This window comes from Oncorhynchus keta, chromosome 34, assembly GCF_023373465.1.
Source record: "Oncorhynchus keta strain PuntledgeMale-10-30-2019 chromosome 34, Oket_V2, whole genome shotgun sequence".
NCBI classification, from domain to species: domain Eukaryota; kingdom Metazoa; phylum Chordata; class Actinopteri; order Salmoniformes; family Salmonidae; genus Oncorhynchus; species Oncorhynchus keta.
The window spans coordinates 39,579,058-39,592,816 of NC_068454.1; the positions used below are offsets into that span (position 1 = coordinate 39,579,058).

General features: G+C 45.0%; 1 protein-coding gene across 13 annotated transcripts in view; it reads left to right on the top strand.

Moving 5' to 3' along the window:
• LOC118367118 (bromodomain adjacent to zinc finger domain protein 2B-like) overlaps positions 1 to 13,759 on the top strand; it is a 96,643-nt gene that overhangs the window by 62,769 nt on the left and 20,115 nt on the right. For all 13 annotated transcript variants that reach the window (XM_052493842.1, XM_052493844.1, XM_052493840.1 and 10 more), the window contains 3 exons: positions 1,878 to 1,986; positions 2,226 to 2,327; positions 2,768 to 2,981. In XM_052493842.1, coding sequence (XP_052349802.1) covers positions 1,878 to 1,986; positions 2,226 to 2,327; positions 2,768 to 2,981 — 425 coding nt within the window. The remainder of the gene's footprint in view (positions 1 to 1,877; positions 1,987 to 2,225; positions 2,328 to 2,767; positions 2,982 to 13,759) is intronic.

Genomic DNA, 13,759 nt, shown 5'->3' on the forward strand with positions numbered 1-13,759 from the left:
ATGTCAGTTATTTGGGGGTTTTGACCGACTTCGGTTCAATTATTTGAATTCCATTTCGTTCTGTTTTTTTTTCTGTGAGCTTGATTTGTGCAGCTTCTGTAGAGATAATCACATCGAGCCTGAACTGTGTGATGTTGTAGTTTCCAACAGGCCAATATTTTACATAGTTTAGCACAGAACACTTGGTAATTAACTACAATGACTATAATCCATTGTGCGCACACTTAAACTTGTCTAATCTGTGTGAAGAGCACAAGCAAAATCGAGAGGGATAAAAAGCAGTTGCTTCGAGTCTGAAAATACATGATCTACGTGATTGATAGGTGGTATTCAGCAGTCATAAAAGTATGTCTTATTTAATTTGAAGACCTTCTAAAATAGTGATTTTCTCAGACAGCATAGGCAGCAGCTCTGATGAGATGTTGACTTGGAATGAAATAATAGTCATAAAATAAATATTTTATTTAAGTAATGTGAATAAATGATGGTTAAAAAGTGATAAGCAGTCACTACCATCCTGGGACTTTTATTAATTGTTGTATTCTGTGTTACAGCATTCAACACACATAATGCATAGTGCATTTATTGTAAAAAAAAAAAATTTTGAAAAAAGGTGCTATAATATGATGTTGTGGCGATTTCCTCTGTCCCTCAAACAACATGGGTGGTATGACTGACTAAAAGGGTCTTAAAGGAGCCAAATCATAGTGTATACATCCCAATCAGTGAGGTTCCTTTTTCCAGAGCGGTGATGATACATCGTGGCTAGACGAAAAAAAGAGTAAACATCACAACATCGCTCCTTCCCTCCCTTCATCCATCCTCCCTTCATCCTTCCTTCCCGCTATCCCTCCTCCCCTAAACTCTCCCTTCCTCAAACTTTCCCCTTTCCTTCCCTTGTCCCTCTCTCTTTCCCTCTATTCTTCATCCCTTTTCTCTTTCCCTCCCTACCACTCACCATCCATCCCGCCTTCCCTCAGTGGGCCCCTCCAAAGCCCAATCCTGACAGTAAGCCGAGTGGCCAGGAAATGAGGCACTGCAGCAGTGATGGTCAGGGGTTAACCACATCCAGTCTCAACACAGACGCGCAACATTAGCAGCTCCGTCCCGCCACCCACCACAAACCCAGCGACGCTGCACTTAGATCAGGGTGTCTTTCATCTCCCACGGATGTTTCTCATCAGCAGGTTCAAAGAGAAAAGCAAGGCGACAAGCCTTATATCAGTCCCCTGCTCCGCTTAAGACCCAGGCTACATTGCAAATGCTACCCTATTCCCTGTATAGTGCACTACTTTTGACCAGAGCCCCATGGGTTAGTGTACCATGTAGGGAATAGGGTGCCGTTTGGGCCGGAATCCTCAGGCCATTTCTGTTAGGAGAGGGCGGCTGTCCAGATGCACTGAGTGAAGTGTCGTGTGGGGCGGTGTCCCTCTTGGCAACTGTCCATCCCAGGAGAGTCTGATTACCGCTGGAGTCCCACAGGGCTCACAGGGCAGCCAGGCCACTCAGTACAGAAGACACAGCTGTAAACCGCTCATTTAGATAGCTGCCCTCGCCAACATCAGGCTCTAGCTGTCTGCTGAAGGATTGGCAGCTAGGAGAAGAGCATGTAATAATTCTAGCTGACTAAGTGTTGTGTAAAATAATGAAGGTGTAAGAAGGTAGCACAAATCAACTTAGTTTCCACTCATGTACTTTGATATACAGTACAATTTATAATGCATCTTGTATAGTTCCTCTACTTTGACTGCTTGAAACATTACAAAATGATACATGACTGGAATATATCGGCACTGCACTGTGTCGTTCTGCCCGATTTAGTGTGAATGGGATCGTGCTCCTGTACGGGAATCACTTGTAACCTCCCTCCATCCTAGGTGGCAGAGAGAGACTCGTATCTGTAATGTGGCAGGCCGTCTGCAGGGAGACGTGGCGTATTACGCCCCGTGTGGGAAGAAACTCCGGCAGTACCCCGACGTGATGAAGGTAAGGTCATACCTCCCAGGTCACTAGCGTTAGCATCCTCTCTCCCTACATCTCTCTCGTACGAATCCTAATAGATTTAAAGCTAATGTTAATGGGATTTTATTTGCATTGTCTCCATATTTTGATCAAGAAAGACATAGTTTACACCCAAACCAATAAGGTTTCTGTTATTAACTTAATCTTTGCCTTAACACTGATCTTTTGTCTCACCAAGGCCTCATTTATGTTCTTCTTTGTAGTACGTGTCCAGAAATGGAATAAGTGACATCACACGCGATCATTTTAGCTTCAGTGCAAAAATAAGGGTTGGTGACTTCTATGAAGCCAGAGAAGGACCGCAGGTGACTGTCATCTCTTTATTGACCGTTTTTTCCCTCCCACAGAGCAGTCTTCCGTAGCTGTACTGTAGCTGTACTAAAGTACTGTATATCATTGTGTTACTATTACATTCACAGGAAAAGTTATATCGCTGTATTGTAATATGAAAGCCAGGCGCATATAGTTAAAGGGAGTTCACGCCAAAACGCTATTTTAAGATGGAGCCCTTTCAGTACATAGAAAAGAAACATGACAAATATGCGTTTTTCTACATTTAAAAACAAGTGTTGTCTAATTGATTCATACTTAAAGGCAGCAATTACATAGATATATGTATTTAAGCTTAACGTTCATATTTCTTTGTCATGAGGGATGTTTGTTTATACGGTATCAAGTATAGTCATACTGCAGTGTAAGTAAATGGAATGCTCTAATTGGTTGTCCCTCGCTCTCCTCTCATAAGGGATTGCAGTGGAGCTTGTTGACCGAAGATGAGGTGATTCCTCGTATCCTGGCCATGGAGGGGAGGCGTGGGCATCCCCCTAAGTCTGAGCACCAGAGGAGAGGTGACGAGGGCCCCCGGTCCAGGCGCAGTAAGGGTCGACTTCCTAACGTTGGCGAGGCCGACTTCCCAGGCGCCACTGACGCCAAACTTCTACGCAAACTGGAAGCTCAAGGTTGGTTCAGTTCTTGCAAGCATCACTGGGGTACACTAAGTGACCAAAAGTATGTGAACACCTGCTCGTCGAAGGGCCATTAGGCCTGGCTCGCAGTCGGCATTCCAATTCATCCCAAAGGTGTTCGATGTGGTTGAGGTCAGGGCTCTGTGCATGCCAGTCAAGTTCTTTCACACCGATCTCAACAAACCATTTCTGTATGGACCTCGCTTTGTGCATGGGGTCATTGTCATGCTGAAACAGGAAAGGGCCTTCCCCAAACTGTTGCCAGAAAGTTGGAAGCACAGAATCATCTAGAATGTCATTGTATGCTGTAGTGTTAAGATTTCCCTTCACTGGAACTAATGGGGCTAGGCTAAACAGCCCCAAGCCATTTTCTCCTCCACCAAACTTTACAGTTGGCACTATGCATTGGGGCAGGTAGCGTTCTCCTGGCATCCGGCAAAACATGATTCATCCGTCGGACTGCCAGATGGTGAAGTATGATTTATCACTCCAGAAAACGCGTTTCCACTGCTCCAGAGTCCAATGGCGGCGAGTTTTACACCACTCCATCCGACGTTTGGCATTGCGCATGGTGATCGTAGGCTTGTGTGCGGCTGCTCGGCCATGGAAACCCATTTTGTGAAGCTCCCAACGAACAGTTCTTGTGCTGACGTTGCTTCCAGAGGCAGTTTGGAACTCGGTAATTAGCGCTATGCCCTTCAGCGGCTGAGCCATTGTTGCTTCTAGACATTTCCACTTCACAATAACAGTACTTAGGTAGCCGAACTGGTGCCATTTTTAACAATTTCATGTGTCTGAAGGTACAAACTTTGCCTTTCCGGCGGGCACAGAGAGAAAATCAAAAGGTTTAAAACCATGACGAGAGAGACTGTCAACAAATGCAATGAATAACTGCTGTTTATATGATATATGAGTTCATGCTTAAGTTCTTACTCAGCACTTTGTATTACAATTTTAAAATGCGCGGTCTTCCTATTTCAAAGCACTGCAGCATTAATGATTTGAGTGTATCGATAGGCTTACGTTGTTATTAGCAGCTTGGTCTTTTTTAATATCAAGGAATATTTAACTTTCTTGTTCGTAGGAGTAACAACATGAATTTGTTCATGAGGCAGAAGTAATGCGGATCAACTTGAGTTTTGCCTTCAGCTGGAAGACAGTGCACCTTTTTGGTCAGTGGAGGAAAGAGAAAGCGAAGGGATGTTGAGAGGTGGACCCTAAGTCTGTATGTAATACAACAGCATATCTATTAATGGTGTGATCATATAGCCTACCTCAAATTTTGAAATATACACTGCTCAAAAAAATAAAGGGAACACTTAAACAACACAATGTAACTCCAAATCAATCAATCAATCAATCAATCAAATTTTATTTATATAGCCCTTCGTACATCAGCTGATATCTCAAAGTGCTGTACAGAAACCCAGCCTAAAACCCCAAACAGCAAGCAATGCAGGTGTAGAAGCACGGTGGCTAGGAAAAACTCCCTAGAAAGGCCAAAACCTAGGAAGAAACCTAGAGAGGAACCAGGCTATGTGGGGTGGCCAGTCCTCTTCTGGCTGTGCCGGGTGGAGATTATAACAGAACATGGCCAAGATGTTCAAATGTTCATAAATGACCAGCATGGTCAAATAATAGTAAGGCAGAACAGTTGAAACTGGAGCAGCAGCATGGCCAGGTGGACTGGGGACAGCAAGGAGCCATCATGTCAGCTAGTCCTGGGGCATGGTCCTAGGGCTCAGGTCCTCCAAGAGAGAGAAAGAAAGAAGGAGAGAATTAGAGAACGCACACTTAGATTCACACAGGACACCGAATAGGACAGGAGAAGTACTCCAGATATAACAAACTGACCCTAGCCCCCCGACACAAACTACTGCAGCATAAATACTGGAGGCTGAGACAGGAGAGGTCAGGAGACACTGTGGCCCCATCCGAGGACACCCCCGGACAGGGCCAAACAGGAAGGATATAACCCCACCCACTTTGCCAAAGCACAGCACCGACACCACTGCCCAATCACACTTCTGTGAAATCAAACTGTCCACTTAGGAAGCAACACTGATTGACATATTTCACATGCTGTTGTGCAAATGGAATAGACAGCAGGTGGAAATTATAGGCAATTAGCAAGACACCCCCAATAAAGGAGTGGTTCTGCAGGTGGTGACCACAGACCACTTCTCAGGTGTTGGTCACTTTTGAATGCTGGCTGTGCTTTCACTCTAGTGGTAGCATGAGGCGGAGTCTACAACCCACACAAGTGGCCCAGGTAGTGCAGCTCATCCAGGATGGCACATCAATGCGAGCTGTGGCAAGAAGGTTTGCTGTGTCTGTCAGCGTAGTGTCCAGAGCATGGAGGCGCTACCAGGAGACATGCCAGTACATCAGGAGACGTGGAGGAGGCCGTAGGAGGGCAACAACCCAGCAGCAGGACAGCTACCTCCGCCTTTGTGCAAGGAGGAGCAGGAGGAGCACTGCCAGAGCCCTGCAAAATGACCTCCAGCAGGCCACAAATGTGCATGTGTCTGCTCAAACGGTCAGAAACAGACTCTGTGAGGGTGGTAGGAGGGCCCGACGTCCACAGTTGGGGGTTGTGCTTACAGCCCAACACCGTGCAGGACATTTGGCATTTGCCAGAGAACACCAAGATTGGCAAATTCACCACTGGCGCCCTGTGCTCTTCACAGATGAAAGCAGGTTCACACTGAGCAGATGTGACAGACGTGACAGAATCTGGAGACGCCGTGGAGAACGTTCTGCTGTTCCCTTTATTTCTTTGAGCAGTGTATATTTTTAGAAATGACCCCAACAACCATGCATTGACAGGGCAATTCAAGCAAAGCCTATAGCTTACTGCACAAACCTCATTGCTACAGTGCTGTTTTTAGTTGGTTAATGTTGCATAGGCTTATGTTTTTTTAAATCATGTAAAAAAAAAAAAATCTGTCCAGTACATCGCAGCTTGCATTTTGACTCGGAAAGTGATCTCGACTCAAAGGTTTGTCACCACTGTTCTAGAGTTTTCCCTGTTAACACAATCAACGTTTCCCTTTACTGTGGCAATTGTGACTGAATCAATGCAATATAAGCCATTTTCAATGCAACATACTGAAACAAAACCAACTATGCAAGATATTTTGTTGTAGCAGAATGCATCGGAGTGGGATTATTTTGGATTGACACACACGACTCAGCCCGTACTCTACACAGACCGGTGCAACAATCAGAGCTGCAGTAGGCCTATATGCAAATAAACCATTGCCATATAGGGATCTATGCCATTTACTTTGAACTGGACTATGTTTACAGCATGAGCGTTCGTGAGTAGATGTGCTTGTTTTGAGATCAAAGCGAGAGCTACATGCACAGAATTTTCACAACGTTCAAGTTTGCGCTCAGCAGACCTGAAATATGCTCAGTGCCCAAAGAAATGTAGGGAACATTGGTGTCCACGTACTTTTGTGTATATACAGTGCATTCAGAAAGTATCAGACCCCTAGACTCTTACGTTACAGCCTTTAAAAAACTGTAATACCTTTTTCTTTTTCAATCTACACACAATACCCCATAATGACAAAGCAAAAACAGGTTTTTAGAATTTTCTGCAAGTTAATTAAACATAAAAAAACTGATCAGATTTACATATGTTTCCAGACTCAGTACTTTATTGAAGCACCTTTGGCAGAGATTATAGCTTTGAGTCTTCTTGGGTATGACACTACACGCCTGTATTTGGGTAGTTTCTCCCATTCTTCTCTGCAGATCCTCTCAAGCACTCTCAGGTTGGATGTGGAGCATCGCTGCACAGCTATTTTCAGGTCTCTCCAGAGATGTTCGATAGGATTTAAGTCCGGGCTCTGGCTGGGCCCCTCAAGGAGATTGAGACTTGTCCCGAAGCCACTCCTGCATTGTGTTGGCTGTGTGCTTTGGGTTGTTGTCCTGTAGGAAGGTGAACCTTTGCCCCAGTCTCAGGTCCTGAGTGCTCTGGAGCAGGTTTTCATCAAGGATCGCTCTGTACTTTGCTCCGTTCATCTTTCCCTCCATCCTGCCTAGTCTCCCAGTCCCTGCCGCTGAAAAACATCCCCACAGCATGATGCTGCCACCACCGTGCTTCACCGTAGGGATGGTGCCAGGTTTCTTCCAGAAGAGACGCTTGGCATTCAGGCCAAAGAGTCCAATCTTTGTTTCATCAGACCAGAGAATCTTGTTTCTCATGGTCTGAGTGTCCTTTAGGTGCCTTTTGGCAAACTCCAAGTGGGCTGTCATGTGCCTTTTTACCGTCTGGCCACTCTACCATTGTTATAACTTTAATGGGTTACAGAGTTAGTCAATGTTTACAGTTAATTCATTGCGCTGTATCTAAAGATAAGAGATCGCACCTGTTGTGTACAAGTGACAAGTCATTATCCAGGTAAAAGTGGCAAAATGTAACATGAACAAGTATTATTACTCAAAAAGAAGTATTAATCTCAACTGACGTCCCAAGTCATTACTAATTTTTGGTGCCGAAACCCGGGAGTATGAGCTGCGACAGCGATCGGAGGGATGAAGTGGCTGAAATGGCTGAGGAGGAACGTCGGTATGGAGCAGAAAGAATGAGACAAAAGCGGGGTACCATCCTGAGGTGCCACAACACAGATTTTGAATCAGATTGACGTGGAAATAACCCAGTAAAATCCGGATACCGATTACTTCAGTACATTGTTGGAATTGCTGTCAGCTGAGGAGGACCGCTTCTTTGAACTTGGTCGAGGAATTGAACAGTTAACTCCGTTGGACGTATTGGATGCGGAGATTGCATGCACGGAGAATTACAAAGAGTGCGTTATCATGATGGAGAGTCGTGCACAATGAGTAATAGATACTTTTTTTTTTTTAAACGACCTCGATCCACTACCAGGACGGGTGAGTGACACTAACTCAAAACAGAACACAGAGACAATCACTAAGGCTACCGAAGTTGATTGAGAAATTCTATGGAGATGTCAGTATGTGGCAGGAGTTTTGGAGCCAGTATGAGACTGCTTTTCACAACAATGATTCACTGTGCAGTAGAGAAGTTTATACCTACCTGAAAACTTCTCACTGGACCAGCTGCAAAGGCAGTAGCAGGACTGATGTTAACAGACAGTAACTATGATGATACAATTGCTCTTCTCGAGCAGATTTGGAAGGAAGCGTCTTGTGATTAGTGCTCACATGTCAAAGCTGCTGAATCTCACTCCCGTAAAGAAATCCTCTTACAGATGCATACGATGAATGTGAAATTCAGATTAGGAGCTTGGAATCACTGGGTGTAGTGTCAGAAACCTATGGAAGGCTACTGTGCCCAATCTTACTACAGATGATTGCAGAGGAGATAGCGCTTGACTATAGTCGTCGGAGGGGAGTAGATGATGAATGGAAAGTGTCTGAGATGGTCAGTTTCCTACAGGAGGAGGTTCAGAGCAGGGAAATGTCATTTGTAGTGCTCAGATCATGCAACCAACAGAAAGAGAGCAAACCATGGAACAGGTCATGCTCCTCCGATGAAATTAAAACAAAGACCCAACATGCCATCTGCTGTGGCACTGCACCCGGCCAGCCAGAAGGAACAGAACTGTATTCTGTGATGGTGCAGACCACAAATCAGAAAAACTGCCCAGATCACAATATTGCTGCACGCAAAGAGAAACTAAAGAACATGGGAAGATGCTTTGTAAGTTTAGGAAAGAAACACATATCAAAATTCTTTGAAGTCAGTGTCTTGTGCAACATATGGAAGCAGACATCACATTGCTGTGTGTACTGGTAAGAGGCGTGAGGTGCAACCCCCTCCTGTTTCTGCAGATGCTGTTGTTTCCTCAGTTATTCCCCATTCTGTGAAGACAACCAGGCGGCCAGAACACTGTGTTGCTACAAACGATAAAAACCATGGGTAGAAGGCCCATCGGGCAGGAAGATAGCTCGTTGCTTACTAGATGGAGGCAGTCAGAGAAGCTTCATACATGAAAACCTTGTGAAGGGCCTGAAGCTACCAGTAATCAGACAAGAGGCACTCACTCTTCACACGTTTGGCTCCACTGCTCCAGCAACGTCCCAACGCAACACAGTGAAAGTCATCTTGGAGAATGTCTGGGACAAATAGCAGAGAATTGAAATGGAGGCAATTGAAACCCCACAAGTGTGCACTTGGACACTGGTCGGTGCAGGGACGCCAAGGCTTGACATGGAAAACACAGAACCCAGAGGAAAGGATGCTCTACAGATGTTCGAGAGAACAACCACCTTCAAAGATGAACGACACCATGTGGAGTTGCCATGTAAATGAGAAATGCCAGAACTCCAAGACAACTACAGTTGAAGTCGGAAGTTTACATCCACTTAAGTTGGAGTCATTAAAACTCATTTTTCAACCACTTCACAAATTTCTTGTTAACAAACTATAGTTTTGGCAAGTCGGTAGGGAACATCTACTTTGTGCCTGACACAAGTAATGTTTCCAACAATTGTTTAGACAGATTATTTCGCTTATTCACTGTATCACAATTCCAGTGGGTCAACACTAAGTTGACTGTGCCTTTAAACAGCTTGGAAAATTCCAGAATGTCATGGCTTTAGAAGCTTCTGATAGGCTAATTGACATAATTTCAGTCAATTGGAGGTGTACCTGTGAATGTATTTCAAGGCCTACCTTCAAACTCAGCACCTCTTTGCTTGACATCATGGGAAAATCAAAATAAATCAGCCAAGACCTCAGAAAATAATTGTAGACCTCCACAGGTCCGGTACATCCTTGGGAGCAATTTCCAAATGCCTAAAGGTACCACGTTCATCTGTACAAATAATAGTACCCATGTATAAACACCATGGGACCACGCAGCCGTCATACCACTCAGGAAGGAGACGCGTTCTGTCTCCTAGAGATGAACGTACTTTGTTGCGAAAAGTGCAAATCAATCCCAGAATAACAGCAAAGGACCCTGTGAAGATGCTGGAGGAAACTGGTACAAAGTATCTATGTCTGCAGTAAAACGACTCTAATATCGACATAACCTGAAAGGCTGCTCAGCAAGGAAGAAGCCACTGCTCCAAAATCACCATAAAAAAGCCAGACTACGGTTTGCAACTGCACATGGGGACAAAGATTGTACTTTTTGGAGAAAAGTCCTCTGGTCTGATGAAAAAAAATAATAGAACTGTTTGGCGAGAATGACCATCGTTATGTTTGGAGGAAAAAAGAGGGAGGCTTGCAAGCTGGATAACACCATCAACTGTGAAGCACGGAGGTGGCAGCATCATATTGTTGTGGTGCTTTTCTGCAGGAGGGACTGGTGCACTTCACAAAATAGATGGCATCAGAGGGAGGAAAATTATGTGGATATGTTGAAGCAACATCTCAAGACATCAGTCAGGAAGTTAAAGGTTGGTCGCAAATGGGTCTTCTGAATGGACAATGACCCCAAGCATACTTCCAAACATGTGGCAAAATGGCTTAAAGACAGCTAAATCAAGGTATTGGGGTGGCCATCACAAAGCCCTGACCTCAACCCTATAGAAAATGTGTTGGCAGAGTTGAAAAAGCTAGTGCGAGGAAGGAGGAATGGGCCAAAATACACCCAACTTATTGTGGGAAGCTTGTGGAAGGCTACCCGAAACGTTTGAACCAATTTAAAGGCAATGCTACCAAGTACTAATTGAGTGTGTATAAACTTCTGACCCACTGGGAATGTGATTCTATTATTCTGACATTTCACATTCTTAAAATAGTGGTGATCCTAATCTTATCCTAGTTTTTACTAGGATTAAATGTCAGGAATTGTGAAAAACTGAGTTTAAATGTATTTGTCTAAGGTGTATGTAAACTTCAGACTTCAACTGTATAGAATCGCCAAGAAACGGTTTGAAGGTCTGAAGATAAGACTGATGAAGGATATGATGTTGTACAGCAGATACAATGAAGTAGTTGAGGACCACATACAGTAGGATATGGCAGTGGACATGCCCAAGGACAATGCATCACACTCCGACAATGTGAAATATTACTTACCTCACCATGCAGTACTCCGGGAGGACAAGTTGACAACAAAACTGAGAGGGGTGTTTGATGCCTTGTCCCATGAAGATGGCTGTCCATCCCTCTGACTGTCTACTCACAGGACCGATCCTGAATCCGATTCTGCTCAGCATTCTGATGAAGTTCAGACTACATGAGATTGCATTCACGGCAGACATCAAGAAGGCTTTCCTGCAGAAATCCCTAGCAGAGAGAGAGAGAGAGACGCCGTGAGATTGCTCTTGCTCACAGGCCCACCAAGGGGAGAAAATGAAGAAGAGCTGCACGTGTTTAGGATAACCAGAATGGTATTTGGAGCTTCTCCAAGTCCATTCTTGCTCACAGCTAGACAGAACAACCAGAAGTTGTCGAGGCAGTGGGGGAGTCACTCTATGTAGATGACTTAATTTACGATTTCACGCGATGTTGAAGAGGCTTACTTTGTGACAACTGCAAAGCGAATGCTGTTGACTCTAGGCATGGACCTCTGCAAGGGGATGACCAACTCTCCTGAACTGAAAACAAAATGGGAGGAGAGTACGACAACTGACCTCCCGTTGGCACTAGAAACACAAGGAGTTTAGGTTTAGTGTGGCGACCATGAACAGATTACTTTGTTTGACCTCAGGCCGCTACTGAGCATTCTAAAGCACAAGGAAAACACAGAGAAGTGTTCTGCAGTCGTCTGCATGCTTCTTCAACCCTCTTGGCTTCCTGACCCCCTTCACCATCAGGATCAAGCGCATGTTCCAGGAAATGTGGGAGAGGGGACTCAGCTGGGATGAAGATTTACCACTTGGTCTGACACAAGAATGGCAACAGTGGTATTCAGAACTACACCAGCTTGCCATACCAAGGTGGTACAGAGCAGACATGCAGCCACAGAACTGCCACAGTCTGAAACTACACTTGTTCTGTGGGCTTACAGTACAGTAGCTTACCTGCAAGGTTTATCACAAGATTGGGAAACAACGACAAGTCTAGTCGCATTCATGTCCAGGGTAGCCCCACTCAAGAAAATGACGCTGCCATGCCTGGAGCTCATGGTAGCTGTGATTGGAGCGAGACTAGCAAACAACCTGATGACCACACTGAAAATGGAACAAAAACAGATCAAAATGTGGACAGACGTGATGATCGTGCTGCATTGGATTTGCAGCTCAGAAATGGAAACAGTTTGTCGCAAATGGAGTGACAGAGCTCCAGTCCTTGACCGATCCAGAGTCATCGTGACATATTGAAGGGGAAACTAATCCAGCCGACCTCCCTACAAGAGGACAAACTGTTCAAAACTTGACACAGAGCGAGCTATGGTGGAATGGACCCAGAATTCTGACATCACCTAATCAGTCAGAGGAGACTGACGACAAGGTTCCAGAAGAGGTGAATACAGAACTCAAGTCCAGTCGCCTGGTCACTGTACAGCTCACAGCAAACAGCACAGACATCACTGAAACCGTGTTGGAACATGAAAGGTACAGCAAACTGAAAAGTGTTCAGCGTGACCACCTGGCTCTTTATCCAGGTGGTCACGCTGAACACTTTTCAGTTTGCTGTACCTTTCAAGTTCATAGCCAATGCTCGTACAAATATTAAAGTTGCAAGGTGAACTAACTGCTGACGAACTGTTCGAGTCTGGATCAAGGTAACAGAACAATAGAGTTTCAGTCAGGAGAAATTACTGAAGGCAGGAAAAAGCCTAAAAAATGCCTAAATCAGAGAACTGAAACCGTCCCTGGACGAACACGAACTACTCCGTGTAGGAGGAAGACTGCAACAGTCCAACTTCACATTCAGAGAGCAGCACCCATGAGTTCTGCCCAACAAGCACAGATACTCAAATGTTTATACAGTACTATCTTGAGAGGATGATGCATTCTGGAGTAAGAGACACTCTAGTACAAATCAGTGAGCGATACTGGATCCTGCGTGCTAGGCAGCTAGTCAAGAGCACAGTGGCAAGATGTATAGTTTGCAAAAGATTCAAGGCAACAGCTGAACAGCAGGTCACTGCACTGCACCTTTACCAAAAGACAGAATAACTGAATACCCACCATTCAAAGTTACAGGTGTGGATTTTGCAGGGCCACTCTACATGAAAGAAAATGGTTCTGTGAAGAAGTCAAACATTGCGCTGTTCACCTGTGGTGTAACCAGAACATTTAATTTGGAACTGGTCTCTCATTTGTTACCTGAGATATTCCTGTTAGCTCTGAAAAGATTAATCTCAAGGAGAAGATTATGTAAAGTAATCTATTCGGACGATGCAAAAGCGTTCAAGAGAGCTGATCAGGACTTGAAAAGGTTTTCTCTCACGTCACCCCGCTCCTCCGCTCTCTCCACTGGCTTCCAGTTGAAGCTCGCATCCGCTACAAGACCATGGTGCTTGCCTACGGAGCTGTGAGGGGAACGGCACCTCAGTACCTCCAGGCTCTGATCAGGCCCTACACCCAAACAAGGGCACTGCGTTCATCCACCTCTGGCCTGCTCGCCTCCCTACCACTGAGGAAGTACAGTTCCCGCTCAGCCCAGTCAAAACTGTTCGCTGCTCTGGCTCCCCAATGGTGGAACACACTCCCTCACGACGCCAGGACAGCGGAATCAATCACCACCTTCCGGAGACACCTGAAACCCCACCTCTTTAAGGAATACCTAGGATAGGATAAAGTAATCCTTCTCACCCCCCTTAAAAGATTTAGATGCACTATTGTAAAGTGGCTGTTCCACTGGATGT